This window comes from Emiliania huxleyi (assembly GCF_000372725.1).
Source record: "Emiliania huxleyi CCMP1516 unplaced genomic scaffold EMIHUscaffold_40, whole genome shotgun sequence".
NCBI lineage: Eukaryota > Haptophyta > Isochrysidales > Noelaerhabdaceae > Emiliania > Emiliania huxleyi.
The window spans coordinates 723,427-743,307 of record NW_005198965.1 but is presented as its reverse complement, the minus strand read 5'-3'; the positions used below and the strand labels follow the sequence as shown (position 1 = coordinate 743,307).

Genomic DNA, 19,881 nt, shown 5'->3' with positions numbered 1-19,881 from the left:
GGCGCGAGATGGCGCGCCGGAAGGCAAAGGTCTCGTCCTCCCCCGTGAAGAGCGAGTCTCCGCCCGTGAAGAGCGCCTAGCGGCGAGGCGGCGTCTGAGCTCGCGCAAGAGGGCAGGGGCTCGAAGCGCCGTCGTGCGAGTGCGTGCGAGTGCGAGGGCACCTTGCGCGAGTCGGCCGCCACGGCGCCCGTCTTGAGGAGGCCCTGGTAGTTTGTCTCGAGCGAGTTTGCCGTCACGCCTCGCGGGTTGAGCTCGGCGGCCTTGCCCGCCTCGCCCTCGAACTCGACGCCCTCGAGCAAGCTCGCGCGCGCCTGTGCGATCACGCCGGCGCCCGCCGCGCCCGAGAAGAGCTCGCCTGGCAAGGCGGGGGGGGGCGGAGCGGAGGTGTAAAGGGGCGGGTTGGGGCGGCTGGTAAAGGGGCGGGTTGGGGCGGCTGGTAAGGGGGGGGGGGGGGGGGGCCCCCCATCGGGACGGCGGCGGAGGCAACAAACCCTGTTTTGTGATTGTAAAGCTGGCCCACCACCGGGATAAAACCCCTCCCCTGGTCGCGCTGCCCCAACGACATTTGCGGGAAGTCGTCAACCCACAACGTGGGGTAACCCTGCCCGAGTGCCACCTAATCTCCCCCCCCGAGGGGGGGGCCCCACACCCCCTCAAACAAGGGGGGGGCAACCCCCCGGCCAAAAAAAAACCCCATCCTCCTCCCCGGGCCGATTGGGACCTCCTCGTCCGCCGGGGGGCCCCCCGTAAAGTCAACAAAACACCGGTCAAATTGCCCCCCCGGGTTGGGAACCCCGTTTCCCCCCTCGCACGGGCAAAAGTAGGACGGCTGCGGCGCGGCGAGCTGGCCCTCACGGTAGTCGCGCGAGCCTACGCGCGTGCAACGCAAAGTCAGGGGGCAGGCGCGAGGCGGGCTCGAGGCCTCGCGACTGCCGCACGCCGTCCCCCAGCTGGAGCGTGTCGCAGTGCTCCGCCATCGCCTCGGCGAAGCGAGACTGCGGGTGCTCGCGCTGCATCGTCGACGCCGCAAACTCGGCGGGCGTGCGGTTGCAGGTTGCCACGAGGACCCACCCCGCGCCGACGAGCGCCTGGAGCACGCCGCGCAGCACGGTCGCGTCTGCGATGTCCATCATCTGCACCTCGTCGTAGCAGAGCACGCCGACGCTCACCTGCGCCACACACACGCACGTGCACAGCCGGCGTGGGCAGCTAGCGTGAGCACAGCTGGCCTCTCCCCAGGCCCCTCCCGCGCCACTCTGCCGCTGCAAGCGCTCACCGGTCGGCCGACGTCGTCGAGCACGAGCGGCGCCTCTCCGGGGCCGGTGACGCACGCCCCTCCGCTCACGACGCCGACCCGCGCCTCGACAATCTCGGCCGAGATGCTCCGCATCGCCTTCGCTCGCGGGCGGCGGGAGGCGTGACGGGCGGCGGGAGGCGCGAGGGCGGCGCCTCGCCGGGGAGAGGCGGGGAGAGGCGGAGGGAGAGGCGGAGGGAGAGGCGCGGAGAGGCGGAGGGAGAGGCGTGGAGAGGCGGGGGGAGGCGCTGAGAGGCGGAGGGAAGAGGCGTGGAGAGGCGGAGGGAGGCGCGGAGAGGCGGGGGAGAGGCGGGGGCGGAGACGGCGCCTCAGCAAAGGACTCGCCCGCGTGCGATACCTCGCTGCCGCGCTCGTTCACGAAGCGGTCCACGAGCAGCTCCATCACGCTGCGCACCGTCGCCCCCCCGCCCCCCGCCCCCCACGCCTGCCCCCACCCCGCCTCGGAGGCAGGCTGCTGCTGCGCGCGCGACGTCACAGACAGGGCCTCGTCCTCGCCGCACCACTCCTCCGACCGACGAGTGCTACCGGCGGCCTGCGCCGCCGCCTCCGCCGCACGCATCTCGGCGACGAGCGCCTGCGGCTCGGCGGCCGCGGCTCGGGGGGCGAGGCAGCATGCATGGGGTAGAGTAGGGGAGGGGAGCGGGGTGCAGGCGGGCTGTGGCGGGGTGCAGGCGGGCTGTGGCGGGGGTGCAGGCGGGCTGTGGCGGGGGTGCAGGCGGGCTGTGGCGCTCGCGGCCGTGGCTCGATGGGTAGCGCGCCTCGGTGTGGGCGTGCAGCCTGCGGTGGCACTCGATCATGAAGGCGTTGTGGTGCACGCGCCGCAGCGAGAGAGGGCAGCCCCCGTCAGCGAGTGCGTCCGCCTGCAGCGCCGACGCGAGCAGGTCGAGCAGCAACGTCTTTCCTATAATATAATAAATATAATATAATATAATATGAAGTAGAGCGCGAGCAGGTCGAGCAGCAACGTCTTTCCGCTGCCGACGTTGCCATGGATGAAGAGGCCTCGCGGCGCGGGCGGCCGCTCGGGCGGCGGCGGAGCGCCCGGCGGGAGGCGGTGCGCGGGCCAGCGCTGCGAAGGACTCTCTGCCCGCTGCGCCGCCTCCGCCGCGCCGGCTGCAGACCCGAGGCCCGTCCGCCAGAACGGGTGCGCCAGCTCCTCGCTCGAGAGGGGCTGGTGTGAGCCCGCGTTGGCCTCGCCGAGCGCGGCGGGCACGTCGTAGTCGCGGTAGGGCGCGCCGCTGTCTTCGTGCGCCTGCGCCTGCGCCACCCGCAGCTTCAGGTGCGGCGACTCCCGCTCGACGATGCCGCCGCCGCCTCCCGCCTCGGACGCAGAGGCGGTGGCAGGGCCGTGCGCTCCGCTGCTGCACGAGCCACCGCCTCCGCTGCCGCAGCCTCCGCTGCTACAGCCCTGCACCGCCGCCGGCGACGCCGGCACCAGGGCCGCACCGCCCGTGACCGCGTCGCGGATTGCATTCAGAGCTTTGCGCCACGCCGGTGCGTTTGCAGCCTCCCTCGCGCGAGCCTCCTCTGCCGCGTCCGCCTCGGCCTGGAGCCTGGCGCAAGTCCGGCGCCAGTCCGCCAGCTCCGCGGCATAGTGCTGCGAGGCCTCCCTGTGCGCGTTCACCCGGCTCCTCAGATCCTCCAGCGCGTAGCACAGGTCTCGCTGCGCCGGGTCACTATTTAGACCGGACGTGAGCAGAGTGTCGTACGCCTCTGGCAGCGAGAGCTGCGCAGATACGGCGGTGGAAGCTGTCTCAGCGGCGCTCGCCGACGCGCAGGATCGCGCGCGGAGGCAGCGAACGCTGCGGGCGAAAGAGAGCCGGGAGAGCATCGCCAGCGGCCGAAAGCTGCCGAAGGCCCTTCACCATGTGGGTTCCCTGGTCTGCTGCGGGTAAAGTGCGACTATCCCCTTCCGGGACCAACCACGCCCCCCCCCCCCCCCCTCCCCCATGCACTGTTTGTGATTTGGGTGTCAAACGCTGAGAGGACCTGTTTCGGAGCTCACAGACCTCAGAGAGCTCAGTCCGCACCCGGCTCGGCAGCTGCACGCTCGCAGCCCCCGCCGCGCTCTCAGAGCTCGCTCGACGCGATCTCGAGCCGCGAGGATACCAGCATCTTTCCAAACACCTCCTAAAGGGAGAGGGTGAGGGCGGCGAGCGGCGCGAGGAAGGCGACCCGCGGGAGGACGCCCTTCATCAGCGTGGCCGCGCCCTCATCGGCGATGATCGACTTCATCACGCCGATGATCCCGCCGCTCGCGCCGCCGGTCATCAGGCGCGTCTTCACCACGTCGATCGGAGTCATGATGACGGCGGCAGTCATGCCCGCGGCGGCGCCGAGCATGAGGTTCTCCTGGCCCTCAGGCGTGCGGCCAGTAAAGAGCTTGTACGCCTTCTTCGCCTGCGCGAAGAACATGAAGGAGAGCGCGTTCCACGGCACATCCCGCGAGACGGTCGCGAAGTAGCCCTTGTAGAAGCCGGCGATGCCGTCCGTCGCAAAGCACTTTGAGACGCCGACCAGCGCGTTGGGGTAGATGTCCGCCTGCACGCGCTGCTTGATCACCTCCTGCGGCACCCGGATCACCGACGCGGCGATCGCGCCGATCGCTCCGCACGAGAGCTCGGCGAAGCTGCCCTTCATGCCGGCGGCGGCAAAGCGCTCCTTTGCCCACTCAAAGGCGGCAAACTGGGTGGCGCCCGCCGGGAAGGCGAGGAAGAACTGCGGTGCCACGCCCTTGGCGAACGTCTCGGCGTTGAGCGTGACCGCCACCCCCTTGGCCTGCAGCCGTGTGCGCAGGACGTCGATCGGGTGCAGCATCGTCTGCGCGACACCGCGGGCGCCGGCGCCGGCGATGAGGCGTTCGCTAAAGAGCATCTGCGACTTCCAGTCGTCGGACTTGCTCTTGACGGCCGCTTTGCCAGCGGCGGAGGCGGCCGAGAGCAGTAGGAGCAGGAACCGTGACATATTTATCGGCGAGTGGGTGGAGCTCGCTGGCGCAGCTTGACGAGCAGCAAAAAAAAGAAGGTGGTTTTCCCTTTCTTTCTTTTACGTTTCAACCGTCCTCCCATCCCTCCCTTGGTTGTTTTTCTTTCTTTCTTTTACGATACAACCGGACGCCCAAGGGTGGGCGACGGCTAGCGCATCACACCCCTCTCCTTAAAATCCCTGTATCCCTGTGTGGTGGCGGCGTGCCGTCCCATCCCTCCCTGGGCTTGTCTGTTTTCTTCTTTCTTTCTTTTACGATACAACCGAAGGGGACCTCAAGCTCAGCGCCAACATCATCTGTGGAAGTACAAGTGTTCGAAGAGAGAGTGGACTTGAGCAACGATATGACTTGGCGGCAAATGATCGGAGTGGGCGCACAGAAGAGTCGTCCTTGCGCGAGGAGAGCTCGATAAACTCGAGGGGCCAAAATATGCCGCGAGGAGGGCAGAGCTGCGACGAAAGGCGGGAGAAGAAGCGAGAGCAAGGGAGCGGCAGGCGGCGGCGCCGTCGCTCGACGCCGTGTCGCAGGATGAGGCAGAGGAGAGCGACGCGACAGAGAAAGAAGCGAGAAGAGAGAGAACGACGAGAGTGGGGGACGACCGCGAGGTGGCATGAAGGTTGCAGCGAGAATCGGCGAGGGACTGCGAAGGGGGAGATAGAAAGAGGCAGACGACCCAAGGGTCAGGGTGGGCGACGGCTAGCACCACACTCCTCTCCTTAAAATCCCTGTGTGGTGGTGGCGTGCCGTCCTCCCATCCCTCCCTTGGCTTGTCTGTTTTCTTTCTTTGAAGCAGCGCATCTCAGTCGTTCTTCACACGGCCATCGCAGAGCAGATTGTGAATGAGCTTGCCTCAGTCTGCGGCGAGGGCGGTCGAGTGCACGGAGCTAAGTGCCTCGCCGTCCTCGCGGGAGTCGCTTAGGCGGCTCCCGTGGTGTACCTGTGTTAGTGCCAGTGCGCGCCAGTCTCCCGTGCCTAGTGTCGTGCGAGGGAGTTTCTTTGTAAAAAATTCTTTCTTTCTTTCTCTGAGCACTTGGAGCACTTGGAGAGTGCAGTCATCAACCTCACATCCAGGGCCGGGGAGCTAAGAAGCGCACCCAGCGGGCCGGATGATCGGCATCGGGCTACGGGCTAGAGAGCCCTGACCCCCTTTTCACTAATTCTTTGGCACACACTCAACTAGCCGCCCGACGCCTCGCGCCCCTGCGTTTCGGCGTGCCCGGCCTCCACGGCAGCTTCTTCAGGAGGCGCAGCGGGCCGCCCGAGGCCGCCGTCGCCCGCCCGTGCCCCGTGTCCTGGTCGGCGGCCTCCTCCTCCTCAGGCGGCTGGGCCGTGGGCACATCCCGAGGGCGCTCGCTGGCCTCGGCCCCGCCCGCCTCGCTCTCCCCCGCCTCGCCGGCGTTGTCCGTGCGAGGCTGCTGGCTTCCCGCAATCGCCTCGGGCGCAGCGCTGTCGATGGCGAAGGAGGACCCGGCGACCGACGTGCCCAGCGGTGCGCTCTGCACCTCGTCGGGCTGCACTGCTCGTGCGCTGATGGGCTGGTCAGTGTAGAGGTGCAGGCGGAAAGCGGCCTCCTGGCCCGGCTCGAAGGTGCACGCGAGGAGGCAGCACGGCTCGTCCGAGGCGGGCAGCGTGACGCAACAGGTCACTTGCGCGGCGCGAGCAAAGCCGGCCTGCGCCAACACGTCGTCCGGCCCGATGAGATCGACCTGCTGGCTCGCCTTGCTGCCCCGGAGCACAAGGCAGCCGAGCGCCAGCGGCGTAGGCTGGTCGGGATGCGGCGGAGGAGCGAGCTCCAGCACGATTGTGACCGTGGTCGGCTGGCTGAGCGGCGCCACCTCCCACTGGGGGTTCACCTGCCAGCGGCTGTTGCCCGGGTTGGGCACACCGCCGCTCGATGCGTCCCACTCGCCGGCGAGCGCGGTGTGGCACCACTCGTCCTCCTGCGCCAGGGGGGAAAGCCCAAACTTGACGTCCGCCCAGACAGACAGCTTGAACGCGCCCGTCTCGTTGGGCTCAAAGGTGTACGGTATGACGATGTGCGGCGCCTCCGCGGTGCTCGCCGGCAGCGAGAGGGAGAAGCTCACCTCGCGGGTGTCGGAGATGGGAGAGGCGCCGAGGAGCGAATCCCGGGTGACGGTGAGGAGCCGCCGGCGCCCATCGCCCCGCAGCACACACACGCCGATGGAGAGGTAGTCTCTTTGCCCGATCGAGCCGAGGAGAGGCGGCTGGGTGATGGCGATGAAGACCCGAGCGGCGCAGGGGAGTTGCAGTACGTACTGCGGGTTCCGCCGCCAGGAGCAGAGGTAGTTGAGGCAGCCGCCCGCGCTGCCGGCATCCCACTCCCCAAACACGACCGCGCGAGGAGTGCTGCGGCTAAAGGTACGGCACGCGTGGGCGCGATCAAAGACGCGCACAAAGTCCTCGAGGCTGAGCCAAAAGACGCCCGACTCGTCCTCCGCCACTGCGGCGCCGGCGTGCTCGCTGCCGCTCTCTTGCAGCCCCAGCAGCGGCGACGTGTCGCCGCCTTCGAACCACCCTGGGGCGCCCGCTCGCCACTTTCCTCGCCAGCGTGGCTCCAGGAACGGGTTGCGCAGGCAGACCAAGCGCAGGCCCGAGAGCTCGACGAGCTCGAGAATGACGTAGGTCGACTGCGTGCGGACGCCGAGGCGCTGCGCCTCCACGGCGCGGTCGGCGCCGGCCAGCTGTTGGCAGCCGAGCAGCGCACCGCGATCCCTGATCTCAATCAGCTCCTCCCAGACGGCGCTCGCCTCGCCATCATCACCCAGCTCAATCTTTTGGGAGCAGCCGCCCGTAAAGTCTACGAGCATCTCCGTCACGCGGCCGGTGCGCAAGGCGGCGTACGACCCGTGGTGCCGCGCGTAAGCTTTGATGAGCAGAGCTAGCGAAAGCTGCCGCGCGTCTGCGCACCCGCCAGAGACGAGCCGGCCGCTGGCGACGGGCAGCCGATCGTCGGTGAGGATGGTATGCCAGCTGTCCCAGTGCCAGACACGGACTGCGAGGACGCCGCGCTTACCATGCACCCCCGGCACGAAGCACCGCTGCAGCAGCGTCGGGGACTGGGCAAGCATCGCGAGCGCGCCAAGGATCCAGCTTCCAGCGCTCGGCCCCGGAGGGGCGCCTCCGGCTCGCTCATGCAACTCCGGGTGGAGCAGCGTCGTGACGCCGGCCGCCTCCACCGGAGACGGCTCCTCCGTGACTTGGCGTGGCCTCCTCCACTCGACCTCCCGCCCAGCCTTGCCCGCAGCAGACCCCGTCAGAAGGCTGTGAAAGGCGTCATCCTCGAATTGCGCAGCTTGAAGCTTCTGGAGCAGCGCCTCACCCTCTGACACCCCGCTCTGGCCGACGTTGCCAAATCCGTAGCCCCTTGCGCTCGAGATGCCTGTGGCCATCCCCTGAATTTCGACAGCGGCGGAGGGTGCCGGGGTGCTCGTGCTCTGCTGCTGCTGCTCCTGCTCCTGCTCCCCTCCGGCCGTGGGGTCAGGCAGCGGCGATCCGTCCTTTGGGAGGCACGCGAGGGAGAGGGGATAGTTTGAGCGAATATCGAGAGCAAAAGCGGCCTCGCTCCCTGGCGAGTCGGTGCACGGGACCAGTATGTAGTCCTGTTTGAGCCGCTCCAGCTTGAGGACAACGTCTACCCTCTCCTCTCCCGAGGTAAAGGGGATGGGGTGAATGCCTTGAATTGCGGAGTAGCCGTGCGTGCCGCCGGGGGTGCCGAGGGTGCGGCGAGCGACCGCAGGCTCGTCGGCACTGAGGAGGACGAACCCAACCGCGTGAACCCCTGCCCCCGGTTGTAGGGGCGACTGCGCAAGTGTCACCCGCAGCTCCTGCTGCCGGTTGGAGATGCGGAGGCGCAGCTGTGGATTATCAAAGAAGCTGGAGTGCTTTGGCGAGCCACCCGCTGTGCGCCCGCGCCAGACGCCGACGTAGCCGACTCGGTGCTTGCAGAGGACAGGGCCGGTGGGGGCCATCCACCGTAAGGAGCCGCCGCAACGTCTTTTGGGCGTCTGCGCGTGCGAGCGCCCGTACACGAGCGTTCCGCGCGTTATGATGTCACGCGGCACTATCGACAACACTCTCCTGTATTTATTTGTGTAGGTGTATTATTGGCAAATCAAGACACACAGCTTGGGTTATTTTTTCTCTTTTCTTCGTTCCGAGAGTGGCCTTCGAGAAGTGGCCTTCATCGCTCACGATGCGCTCCATGCGCTCCCTCTCTGCTGCTTTTCTCCTGCTGCTTTCGCCATCGCGCGCCTGCTGCAAGAGAGTCGTCGTCGTCGGCGCCGGCTGGGGCGGCCTCTCTGCTGCGCACCACCTCTCCAAAACTCCTGGCACCGAGGTGACGGTCGTGGACGCTGCCCCGAGGCCCGGTGGCCTCGTCGCCGACTCGTGGAAGACGCCGGGTGGCCGCAGCGCCGAGGCTGGCCAGCATGGCTTTTGGGACGAGTACGGCAACATTTACAAGCTGATGGACGAGGTTGGCCTTGACCGTGACGCCGTCCTAACCGGATACGCCGAGCAGGGGCAGTACTCGCCGAGCGGCCTCGAGGCGGTGTGGCCGGTCTACCGCGACTCGAGGCCGTTTGGCGAGTCCGGACCCTTTGCTGGTGGGCTGCCGACCGGACTCGGCCAGGCGCTGTACACGCGCTTTCAGAACCTGTCGCCGCTCGACCGCGCGACTGCCGCTCCGCTCGTGCTCGCCTTCTCCGAGTTTGACGACTCGCCCGAGGCGTGGGCAAAGTACGACAAGATCTCGTTTCGTGACCTGTGCACCAAGCTCGGCGTCTCGCGCCGCATGTACAAGGAGGCCTTCGAGCCGATGATCCTGACCGGCCTCTTTGCTCCGGGCGAAGAGTGCTCCGCGGCGGCAGCTCTCGGCATGGCCTACTTCTTCGTGCTCAAGCACCAGACGAGCTTCGACGTTCGGTGGTGCAAGGGCAACATCGGCGAGATGATCTTCCAGCCGTGGGTCGAGCAGATGAAGGAGCGCGGCGTCCAGTTCCTCCCCTCCACGCGGGTTACCGACTTCGAGTGCGGCTCGGACGGCCGCATCGAGTGCGTCGTCTGCAGGACGACCGGCGGCAGCCCGCTGGTGCCGGGAGGCACGCCGACCGACGACGCGAGCGGCGCGCCGGCCGACTCGAAGGTGCGGGTGGAGGCGGACGACGTGGTGCTCGCTGTCGGCGCCGCGGCGCTCAACGGGATGGTTCGCGGCTCGCGCGCCCTGTCTCAGCACGAGGAGTGGCGGCGGTACGCCAACCTGCGCGGGCTGAGCGTGCTCGCGACGCGACTCTTCCTCGACCGCGAGGTGCCGACGCAGCACACGGCCAACGCGTGCTGGGGCTTCGACGAGGGCGTGGGGATGACCTGGTTCGACATCAAGAAGCTGCACGCGCCCGCATTGGACGGTGAGCCCGGCTCGGTGATCGAGGTCGACTACTACCACGCCAACTCGCTGCTGCTGCTGAGCGACGAGGAGATCGCGGCCAAGGCCAAGGCAGACCTCGACACGATGCTCGGCGAGCCGTGCCGCGCGGCGAGCGTCGCCGACCGCGCCGTCGTCAAGCTGCCGAACGCGGTCAATTGGTACTTTCCGGGCTCGTACGACTCGATGCCGGACCTCGCCTCGTCGTCCATCCCCAACGCCTACTTTGTCGGCGACCTCGTGCGCACCCGCCACGGGTCGTGGTCGCAGGAGAAGGCGTACGTGACGGGGCTGCAGGCGGCCAACGTCATCGCCGGGCGCGAGCCGGACGCTGGCGTGGTCCCGCTCAAGCCAGACGAGCCGCACGTCGCGGCGGGCAGGTCGGCGGTGAGCCTCGCAAGGACCGTGCTGGGAGGCGGCGACGCGGCGCGCGGGCCCTCTCTGGTCGACTTTTTATGGTGAACCAGAAGAGGGTGCGTCGTCCGTCGCGAGGGGTGTGTCGGTCCGGTGTGTAACTCCTTGGTCCCTCATGCGTGTTTGTCGTGCATCCACTTACTTATAATACTGCACAATGTCGAAGGCGTGGTCGAGTTCTTGCACATGTATAATGTGATCTCGGCACTCGAGAGCGCTACATAAAATGTGTGCCGGAGAGACGTTCAGGAAGGGATCATGACCCGCGCCGGCCGTGTGTGCTCGCGGAGCCAGGCTCTGCGTCGCTCCTCTTCTGCCCGCTGCCTCGCCTCTCGCCACTTGCGTCGCATCCGCTCTGTTGCGTCCAGCGGCGCCGAGCCGAGCCTCCGCAGGCCCTGCCCGAGCGGATCTCGCCGCCAGGCCCGGTCGAGTGCGGCGGCTCCACTCGCAAGCGCCACGCCAGCAGCGACGGCAGCTTGCTGGGACACTGAGAACCTGGGCCGAAGGAGAGGCCGGTACGCCATCCCGCCAGGAAAGTAGGAGGTCTTGATCTGCCGCACCGCCGCGAAGCTGGCGCCGCCCGCGGCAGAGCCGACCAGCACGCCGGCTGCGAGCTGCTCATTGCTCGAGCGTTGCGCGCGCGAAGCGGCGACGGTCGTGAGGACGAGCGAGAGCATATATGTCTCTCTCTCGCTGCTCTCTCGCTGCCTGGCTGCGAGCTACCGCACTCCGCGCCCGGTTTGTTCTTTTTTCGAAGAGAGAGACGAGTGAACGGAGTTGGTGAGGTGAGGGGGAGGCCCGGCAATCAATTCTTTTCCATCCACGGCTTCGGTACGTACATGTCGGCTCGTGCAGCTTCAGCCATCACTGCGCTCGCCGGGCACCGCGCCGTCCTCATTCCGGCCGCCTCTGACTTCACTCCTCTGGTCTTGATTGGCGGGACGGGCCAGTGGGTCGACTCGTGGACCACGCACATCTCTGGCTTCCGAGACCGGCCGCTGCTCCTCTATGAGACTGCAGGCCAAGGGAAGGTTGCTCACGACCTCTCCGACATGACCCTCACACGGCACACACGCGACCTGCAGGCCGTGCTGGCCGCCGCGGGCTGGGCAGATCGGCCCGTCGACCTGGCGGGCTTCTCCTTCGGAGGCCGCCTGGCGATGGCGGCAGCCGCCTCGGGCGGGCTGCAGGTGCGCCGCGTCGTCTCCACCGCCGTGGCTTCCCGCCGCACCGCACGCGGACGCTTTGCGCTGCGCGGCTGCCTCGCGTCGCTGCGCTCGGGCGACATGCAGGGCTTTGGCTACCAGATCACGCTCGCCTCGTACTCGTCCTCCTTCCTCGCGGAGCACGAGGCGCGCGTCCCAAAGTGGGTCGACGCGTTGGCACGCGAGTGCACGAGCGAGGGGGTCGGGGCAATCATCGCCGAGACGCTGGCGACAGAGGAGGAGGAGCACCCGCTCCACACAGAGCGCCTCGCCAGCCGGATCGCGTCTGCAGGCGCCGTCGAGGGCGGGCTCATCATCTCGGGCACCGAGGACGCCTTCTCGACGCTGAGCAGTGGCGCCGACCTCGCCCGCGTCGCTGGCTGGGAGCACCTGCCCATCGAGGGCGCGGCGCACGCCGTGCCGCTCGAGAAGCCCCGCGCCTGGAGAGACGCGGTCAAGGGCTTCCTCGCGAAGCCATGACGAGGCGGCGCGGTGCGGCGAGCTCGCCTGCACCTGATCACAGTGACGAGAGAGAGAAATCTTTACTCGATTTTTGTTGTGTTTTATGTTGTGTGTCGTTTGAGTTTTGAGAGAGAGGGAGATCTTCTTTCTCTTGAGTGTTGTTGTTGTTTCATATTTGAATCTGTTTGTAAAATCCTGGTGGTGCTGGTGTGGCGATCCGCTGGTTTTTTCTCTTCTTCGGCAACTCCCGTCTCTTTATTTTGGCTAAAGGCCGAAATAAAAAGAAACGCACTCGCAGAGCCGCCCCTCTGTGCGCCGTCCGTCTAAAGGTGAGCGATGGCGGAGGACTCGTCCGATGGCGAGGCACACGACGACGACACATCACACGCCGCCCCGGCCAAGAAGACGCTCGAGGAGCTGATGGCGCAAAAGGAGGGCGAGGACGAGGCGATGCAGCGGTACAAGATGACGCTTCTGAAGCAGGACAGCTTTGAGAAGACCGACGACCCGAGGCATGTTGTGCTGATGGAGATGCGCATCCTCATCGAAGACAGAGATCCCCTCGTCTTCGACCTCGTCTCGCCCAAGAAGGACACGGTGTTTGTCCTCAAAGAGGGATGCAAATACCGGATACAGGTGCGCGCCGCCAGGGTGCAGTCGGCATCCAAGAGGGGAGAAGTTCACCCACTCACCACCCGGACGCCGCGCACGCAGCTCTCGTTCAAAGTTCAGAACGAGATTGTCTCGGGCCTCAAGTACAAGCATGTCGTCAAGCGCGCAATGATGAAGGTCGACACACACTCAGAGATGCTGGGCAGCTACGCGCCGAGCAAGCTCCAGGTGCGCTGTAGGAGAGAGAGAGCCACAGACATTCGCGAGCCGTTCACCGTCCTCGGCCCCCGCCACAGGTGTACCAAGTGTTCTTCCCCAAGGGCGAGTGGGAGGAGGCCCCCTCAGGCGCCTTGGCGCGCGGCCAGTACCACGTGAAAACGACCTTTGTGGACGACGATAAGGTGGAGCACCTAAAGTTCAAGTACGACTTCCAGATCAAGTCGGACTGGGAGTGAGGGTTCCACTGCCACGGGCACCGCAGCAGCAGAGGAGGCACGCTGGGGACATGACCGGGCCGAGAGGGATGTAGATATCAGCGTGTCGGGCAGGACGCTGTAGTCGAGTATTATTCTCGTGTGGTATCGCCGCCCAGTTCTTGCCTCCCGAAATCCCAGCTCCCCCTCCTGGTGCGTGCTTCCGAGCCGCTCCGCGTCTCTTGCTCTTGGCTCTTGCACAAAAATGGGGTGCGCAACCTCTCTCGCGGCGGCGCGCCGAGAGACCGTCTAACACACGCGCGGCGTCGCTGCTCGCTCTCCCCGCCGGCGGCGCAGGGCCGGCTCGGCCCAGGGGCGACACGACCGTGTCGACACACCCCTCTTGTAGGCCATTCGTCTTTTGCGGCGACGGCAAGGGGCGCGCTCTTGTCGACGGGGACTCTCAGCATGAGGAGCATGCCGAAGCGGCCGGCGGCGACTCGCTTGACGCGTGCTGTCCCGTGCAGCGTGCTCCCACTACTACTCGAGTAGACCGGACTTTGAACGGGGCAGAGAGCCTCCGCACGCGGCTGATGGTCTAGCAGGCTCCAGGGAAGAGAGCTCACGTCTGCGTATAAAGGGGGTTTCTCGAATCAAAAAAATGACCCCTCCGGCTTTTCCTTTTTTATTCACAGCGTGCCATCAGCCAAAGAACGATCCTCCGCTAAATGCCAGCCGCGAAGAAGCCCACGGCGACCAAGAAGCCAGCTGCCTCCAAGGCCTCGGACCAGCTCGCGCTTCTGGCAAAGGTGCCCTCCCAAGCTCTCGCCTCCCCGCTTCGCAGCACGCCGCCTGCACGCACGCGCCAACGAACGACACAGCGCGCACACCTCCGTCTCTCCTCCAGCTCCCAACGAGCGGCGATGTCCGTTGGGTGTCGCCACCGGAGCAGCCATCGCTGGAGCAGCCATCGTGGCACACCGCTGCCTCCGTGCGCAGGACGTTAGTCAGTGGATCCACAAGGAGTCGGCCGACATCAGCGCGCTGTACAAGAAGATCCCGAAGCCGGCCTCAGGAAACAAGGAGGAGAAGCTCAAGGCCGCCACCGACCCGCAGCTCAAAAAGATGCGCTCGACCCTTCGCGAGTGCCACCGGTGCGCGCGCCGCGCCGCCAAACTTTCCTCTCGTCTGCGGCGCCCGCAGCCCTCAGCCGCACGCCTGCCACGCGGCTTTGCAGGGCCACGACCGACATCAAGGACACGCATGACGCGGCGCTAGCCGACGTGCAGAAGACGACCGAGGATGGGCTGCGACAGCTCCGGGGCGCAGCGGCAGCTTCTGCTGCTGTGATGTCTGACGCCTCGGAGTCGGACGGGGACTTTTGAGACGCTTCTGGGCTCGCTCCTGCAGCGCTCAGGGATGGAGGCGTGGGTCGACAACAAAGGGGGGGCAGAGGGGCTTGGAGGGGGCGTTCACCCACCTATGGCAATCAATGGCATCAGCTTGGTCATCGTGAGCAGGGCCGAGAGAGGACGGGACGTCGACGCGATCTCGTCGCGTCGCAGCGCCGAACGGGTGGAGCGTGAGACCGTCTGTTGTATATCGCTCCCGAGATCTGGACTGCCTTTTTGGCCTCCTGCTGGATGAAGCGAGGCAGGGGCACGCACGCGCCGGCCGGGGGGCGGACTGCTGTGCACCGCGAGGACAAAACGAAGAGTGACGGGCCAGGTCATTCTGGAGCTTTTTCTCCACACCAAGAGAGACATGCGTGATGCGAGGCAAGCCGCTGTGTTTTGTGCTCACAAAGTGTGTCATAAAGAGACCACAGCCCGACGCGCCCAGAGCGCGCACCAACCTGCAGTAGATGTGCGAACCAGCGCCTACGCCTTTTGTGAGGTGCAGCGGCGCGCGCTGTCTGGTGTCTCTCGCGGGCGCGCGCTCCGCGCGCTGCCTCGTGGGGTGTCTAGCGGGCGCGCTCCGCGCGCTCTGTAATCTAGTGCCTACTCGAGAGGGAGGCCGCGGTGGCGACGGCGATGGGCACGCCAGTCTCTCGGCAAGGCGCCGCTGCGCCTCTAGCTCTACCACGGGTCGGGCAATCAGGACCCCGTCTCCTCCTCCGAATCGACGAGCGGGCACCTTGTCCGAATCGACGAGCGGGCGCGGTCGCGCTGCTCCTGCTGCGACCGGTGCGAACGGGGGTGGGCGGCACTCGTAGGCGCTGACCACTCGTTTTTGCAGGTTGCTTGGGGCGCGCAAGGGACCACGACCGCGCTGCGCGCTGCGTAAAAACCTGTGGCGTGTGGAGGACTGGAGAGAGGAACACATCGAGTGGCTGAGGAAGCTCTTCGCTGGGTGGAAGGAGGCCCGGCCAGCCTTAGGGAGTCGCGGAGGAGGAGGGATAATGGAGGTAACGTGGGAACAGGCCAACAGCCAGTGGGACGAACGAGGGCCGCGACGGCGGCTCAAGCGGGAGGGAGCGGAGACGGTGGGCAGAGAGCGAAGTGGGTGAGACTGATGATGCTCCTTCGACTTAGGGAGCGGTTCAGATGCTGGGCGGGCTTCAGGCTGGTGCTCACGCGAACAGGAATCGACGCGATGTGCAAAGCATACAAGAAGGGGAGAGGGAAGAGGAGAGACGCCGGTGAGGACGAAGCAGAGACTAGCGCAGACGAGAGCAGGGCAGACCCGGGGACTGGGGAGCCGGAGCAGACGGCATCGGCCGCCGAGGGAACGTTGGGAAGAGGCACGAGGAGGGCGGCGACTTCGACCGACTATGGAGGACCCGTCGCCAGACGACGCAGGGCAGAAGACGGTGAGGCGGAGCAGACGCGCAGGGTGAGACGAGGGAGGGAGCAGGACTTTGCGGAGATCAGCAGGAGGATGTACGAAGAGATTAGGAGCAGCAGGGACCCGAGGGACCATGTGGAAGACGGCTAGTGCTAGTCCCCCATCGGGAGGACGACCCCGGCTAGTCGCCGACCACACCCACAAAGAACCCTGCACAAAGACCGCAGGGCGGGGACCTGTTCCTTTTTACCCATCTCCTAGTAGAGGTGTCCGTGTTATTTATTTATTTATTTATGGAGCGTGGAGGTGTGATTTCCCTATGCATGTGCATGTGCATGAACATGTATCTCCTGATGATGAATCATAACATGAATGTGTCGTGATCACACGCGTGCGCGCGACACCCGACGCCGCACACCCCCCACGGGAGATCCGCTCTCACTGGCCTGCAGTGCACAAGCGCGCTGCACCCTGCACGCTGCAGGCTGCACACCGCAGACGCAGTGCACAAATCCACAAAAAGTAAAAGATCGCGGCGGGGCCGGCGGGGATCGCCTCGAGAGCGAGCCTTGTTTTATATTTACACTTTTACTCCACTCTGTTTTTGTGTAATATGTGACGGTCTAGACACTAGAGTAGTACAAACGAGTCCAGAAGTGCCAGTGCGCAGTGGAGAGTGGTGCTCGAATAGCCCTCCGTTCCCGTCTCCGGGGACCGGCGGCAGGAGGATGGCGTCAGCCCAGCGCCGGGCTGCTCAGAGCTTGGCAAGCCCTTCCAGGACGGCCGCAAGCTTTGTCTTCATGTCGGCCAGCTCGTTGCGCGCCTTTGCCACCACCGCCTCGGGCGCCTTGCCCGCGAAGCCGTCCGACGACAGCCTCGCCTCCAGCTTGCCGATGTCCGCCTCGAGCTTGGTCTGCTGCTTCCCCAGCCGCGCGCGCTCCTTGTCCGCATCGACGAGGTCCGAGATCGGCAGCAGCACCTCGAGCCCGTCGCCCAGGATCAGCCGCACGGCGCCCTCGCCCGCCGCCTGCTCGGCGGCCGCCGCGGCGTCGGAGCCGGCCTCCTCGACGAGGAGCGCGCCCGTCGCCACGCGCGCGAGCACCTCGAGCGCGGCCGCCTCGCTCCGCACCGCCGCGGCGAGGCGCGGCGCCGCGAGCACCGTGGCCGCCACCTTCTTCGCGGGCTCGACGCGGTACTCTGCGCGCGCGTTTCGGATGCCGCGCACCAGCGCCTGCAGCGAGGCGAACTCGGCCTCGGCGGCGGCGTCGCGCGGCAGCTCGCCCGCCTCCTCCATCAGCGGCCAGTCGGCCACCATGATCGACTCGCCCTCGTGCGGCAGCCGCTGCCACAGCTCCTCGGTGATGAAGGGCATGTACGGGTGCAGTAGCCGGAGGCACGTGTCGAGCACGTAGACGAGCGTGCGGCGCGCGTCGGCGGCGGCGCGCGCGTCGGCGGAGGCGATCCGGCCCTTCGAGATCTCGAGGTACCAGTCCGCGTACTCGTCCCACAGGAAGGAGTAGATGGACTGCCCGGCGGGCCCAAAGTCGTAGCTGCTCAGCTGCGCGGTGACGTCGGTGGCGAGGGCGTGCACGCGCGAGACGATGTAGCGCTCGGGCAGGGCGAGGGCGGCGAGGTCGGCCTCCGCCAGCGGGCCGGTCACGGCGAGCGCCTGCCGCTGCTCGGCGGGCAGGTCCGCGAGGCCGATCGTGAGGAAGCGCGCCGTATTCCACAGCTTGTTTGCGAAGTTGCGGTTCGCCTGGATCTTGTCCTCGGAGAGGGGCACGTCCTGCCCCGGCGTGACGCCCGTGACGAGGGAGAGGCGGAGCGCGTCGGTCCCCATCGTGTCGATCGTGTCGAGCGGGTCCACCACGTTGCCCTTGGTCTTGCTCATCTTTTGGCCCTTTGCGTCGCGCACCAGGCCGTGCAGGTAGATGGTGTGGAAGGGCGCCTTGCCGGTGAACTCGAGGCCGAGCATCATCATGCGCGCGACCCAAAAGAAGAGGATGTCGTACCCGGTCTCCATCACCGACGACGGGTAGAAGCGCGCCAGGTCGGAGCCCGCCGGCGCGCCGCCGCCCGTCAGGTCTCCGCCCAGCGCCTGCTGCGGCCAGCCGACGGTCGCGAAGGGCCACAGCCCGGACGAGAACCACGTGTCGAGCACGTCGTCGTCCTGCCGCAGCACCACGCCCGGCCCGAGCTCGGCCTCGGCCCGCTTGCGCGCCTCCTCCTCCGAGCGCGCGCAGTAGTACTTGCCCGGCGCCGAGTCGACGTACCAGACCGGGATGCGGTGGCCCCACCAGAGCTGGCGCGAGACGCACCAGTCTTGGATGTTTTCGAGCCAGTTGAAGTAGACCTTCTCGAAGCGCTCGGGCAGGATCTTGGTCTCGCCCGACCGCACCGCCTCGAGCCCCTTGCCCGCCATCCCCCCCATCTTGACGAACCACTGCGTCGAGACGAGCGGCTCGATGACCTCGCCCGACCGCTGCGAGCGAGGCACCCGCTGCGTGTGCTCCTCCACCTGCGGGCAGCAGGGGCGCGGGGGTCGGAGCCACGAGCCGCGCCGCCGGCCCTCCCTCCCCCGCGCCGCCGCCGGCCCTCCCTCCCCCGCGCGCGCCTTGAGCGCGAGCCCCTCCGCCTCGAGGTCCGCCCACAGCTCCGCACGGCACGCGTACCGGTCGAGGCCGGCGTACTTGCCCGCCGCCTCGTTCATCGTCGCGTCCTTGTTCAGGATGTTGAGGAGGGGCAGGCCGTGCCGCTGGCCGATGGCGTAGTCGTTGACGTCGTGCGCCGGCGTCACCTTGAGCGCCCCCGTCCCGAACTCGCGCTCCACGTAGTCGTCCGCAATGACGGGCACCTCCCGCTGCGTGCCTGGCACGCGGACCAGCTTGCCGACAAACTCCTTGTACCGCTCGTCCTCGGGGTGCACGCAGACGCACGCGTCGCCGAGGATGGTCTCAGGGCGGGTGGTCGCGACGGGGATGGCGCCGGACCCGTCCGCGAGCGGGTAGTCGAAGTAGTACAGCTTCCCTACTCGCGGGGGGCGCGAGGCTGTGGGAGGGGAGGCAGCCTCGCGGCCGGCGGGCGGGGAGCTGGAGAGAGCTGCAGCCTTGCTCCTCGACGTAGTCCACTTCGAGGTCGGAGACGGCGGTGCCGAGCACGGGCGACCAGTTGACCATGTACTCGCCTGAGCGGGCGGCGGAGCCTCTCGTCATGCCCTCGCCGCGCGGGCGAGAGGTGCTGGAGAGGCGATCTGGAGACGAGATCTGGAGAGGAGATCTGGAGAGGAGAGCTCCGCTCACCCCGGTAGACGAGGCCTCGCTCGTGCAGCGTCACGAACGCCTCCGTCACAGCCTCGCAGAGCTCGGGCTGGAGAGTGAAGCGCTCGCGCGACCAGTCGCACGAGGCACCGAGCCGGCGGATCTGCGCCGTGATCGCGCCGCCGTACTCCTCCTTCCACTCCCACACCTTGTCCAGGAAGCCCTCGCGGCCGAGCGCCACCCGCTCCACCCCCTTCGACTTGAGGTCTCTCTCAACGAGCATCTGCGTGGCGATGCCCGCGTGGTCCGTCCCCGGAAGCCAGAGCGTCGGGTGCCCGCGCATCCGGTGGAAGCGCGCCATGATGTCCTCCAGCGCCACGAACATCGCGTGCCCCATGTGCAGCCGCCCAGTCACGTTCGGAGGCGGCATCGAGACGACAAAGCACTGCTTCCCGTTGTCCGGCGCGGGCTTGAAGTAGCCCTTAGCCTCCCACCACGCGTACAGCCGCTCCTCCACCTCGGCAGGCACGTACTGCTTCGCCATCTCGCCGTCGGACGTGCCCGCACCGCACTCGGCCGTCTCCACCGCCGGCGCCACCATCGCGGGCCCGCCCGCCCGCGTGCCCACGCCGCGCACGGTGGGCGCCGCGGCGACGGCGGCGACGGCCGCTGCGGCGTTGGTGCCACTCGGTGCGTGCACGCCGCAGGTCCGCGTCGCGTGGTCGCACGAGAGATGGACTGCGCTGCCGCGGCTGGGCGCCGCTCTCCCGGCAGCTCGCGCTCCGGGCCGCAGCGCGTGCCGCGCGCCAGCATACGCGGCGCGAGCGGGCGCCGGGGCGAAGGCGGCGTTGACGGTCGAAACGAGGAGACCGAGCGTGCCTGCGCGGAGCATACGTCTCGTCCGACGGAGCATGTCGATGTGCCTCTCGCGCGTGAGGTCAGGGAAAGCTCCGCGAACCCAGTGGGATGTCTCAGGCGCGGTGTGAA

The 19,881-nt window shown here is 67.2% G+C and overlaps 9 protein-coding genes across 9 annotated transcripts; 4 read left to right on the top strand and 5 right to left on the bottom strand.

Annotated features, from left to right (window-relative positions):
- Positions 1 to 851: 851 nt before the first annotated feature.
- EMIHUDRAFT_209936 (hypothetical protein) lies at positions 852 to 1,697 on the bottom strand (the record flags this gene model as incomplete). The annotated part of the gene is made up of 3 exons (XM_005770273.1): positions 852 to 1,169; positions 1,277 to 1,360; positions 1,653 to 1,697. The coding sequence occupies 3 exons, from the start codon at positions 1,695 to 1,697 to the stop codon at positions 852 to 854; spliced, it is 447 nt and encodes a 148-aa protein (XP_005770330.1).
- A 1,781-nt stretch (positions 1,698 to 3,478) lies between these two features.
- Positions 3,479 to 4,177, bottom strand: EMIHUDRAFT_54949 (hypothetical protein; the record flags this gene model as incomplete). The annotated part of the gene is made up of 1 exon (XM_005770272.1): positions 3,479 to 4,177. A coding segment is annotated over one exon (699 nt), but the record flags the coding sequence as incomplete, so codon positions are not given.
- Positions 4,178 to 5,473: 1,296 nt separating this feature from the next.
- On the bottom strand, positions 5,474 to 8,290 carry EMIHUDRAFT_209933 (hypothetical protein; the record flags this gene model as incomplete). The annotated part of the gene is made up of 1 exon (XM_005770271.1): positions 5,474 to 8,290. One exon carries the CDS (start codon positions 8,288 to 8,290, stop codon positions 5,474 to 5,476), a length of 2,817 nt encoding a protein of 938 aa, XP_005770328.1.
- Positions 8,291 to 8,523: 233 nt separating this feature from the next.
- Positions 8,524 to 10,206, top strand: EMIHUDRAFT_65800 (hypothetical protein; the record flags this gene model as incomplete). Its single annotated transcript, XM_005770270.1, has 2 exons — positions 8,524 to 9,411; positions 9,466 to 10,206. 2 exons carry the CDS (start codon positions 8,524 to 8,526, stop codon positions 10,204 to 10,206), a joined length of 1,629 nt encoding a protein of 542 aa, XP_005770327.1.
- Positions 10,207 to 10,403: 197 nt separating this feature from the next.
- EMIHUDRAFT_209931 (hypothetical protein) lies at positions 10,404 to 10,835 on the bottom strand (the record flags this gene model as incomplete). The annotated part of the gene is made up of 1 exon (XM_005770269.1): positions 10,404 to 10,835. One exon carries the CDS (start codon positions 10,833 to 10,835, stop codon positions 10,404 to 10,406), a length of 432 nt encoding a protein of 143 aa, XP_005770326.1.
- Positions 10,836 to 10,997: 162 nt separating this feature from the next.
- On the top strand, positions 10,998 to 11,843 carry EMIHUDRAFT_209930 (hypothetical protein; the record flags this gene model as incomplete). The annotated part of the gene is made up of 1 exon (XM_005770268.1): positions 10,998 to 11,843. The coding sequence occupies one exon, from the start codon at positions 10,998 to 11,000 to the stop codon at positions 11,841 to 11,843; it is 846 nt and encodes a 281-aa protein (XP_005770325.1).
- Positions 11,844 to 12,153: 310 nt separating this feature from the next.
- RhoGDI-2 (RhoGDI, GDI for Rho-like GTPase) lies at positions 12,154 to 13,048 on the top strand. Its single transcript, XM_005770267.1, has 3 exons — positions 12,154 to 12,461; positions 12,540 to 12,665; positions 12,734 to 13,048. The coding sequence occupies exons 1-3, from the start codon at positions 12,162 to 12,164 to the stop codon at positions 12,890 to 12,892; spliced, it is 585 nt and encodes a 194-aa protein (XP_005770324.1). The 5' UTR covers positions 12,154 to 12,161; the 3' UTR covers positions 12,893 to 13,048.
- A 530-nt stretch (positions 13,049 to 13,578) lies between these two features.
- EMIHUDRAFT_209928 (hypothetical protein) lies at positions 13,579 to 14,235 on the top strand (the record flags this gene model as incomplete). Its single annotated transcript, XM_005770266.1, has 3 exons — positions 13,579 to 13,659; positions 13,850 to 14,004; positions 14,088 to 14,235. The coding sequence occupies 3 exons, from the start codon at positions 13,579 to 13,581 to the stop codon at positions 14,233 to 14,235; spliced, it is 384 nt and encodes a 127-aa protein (XP_005770323.1).
- A 2,156-nt stretch (positions 14,236 to 16,391) lies between these two features.
- Positions 16,392 to 19,438, bottom strand: EMIHUDRAFT_65763 (hypothetical protein; the record flags this gene model as incomplete). Its single annotated transcript, XM_005770265.1, has 4 exons — positions 16,392 to 18,210; positions 18,304 to 18,659; positions 18,757 to 18,821; positions 18,937 to 19,438. 4 exons carry the CDS (start codon positions 19,436 to 19,438, stop codon positions 16,392 to 16,394), a joined length of 2,742 nt encoding a protein of 913 aa, XP_005770322.1.
- Positions 19,439 to 19,881: the final 443 nt, after the last annotated feature.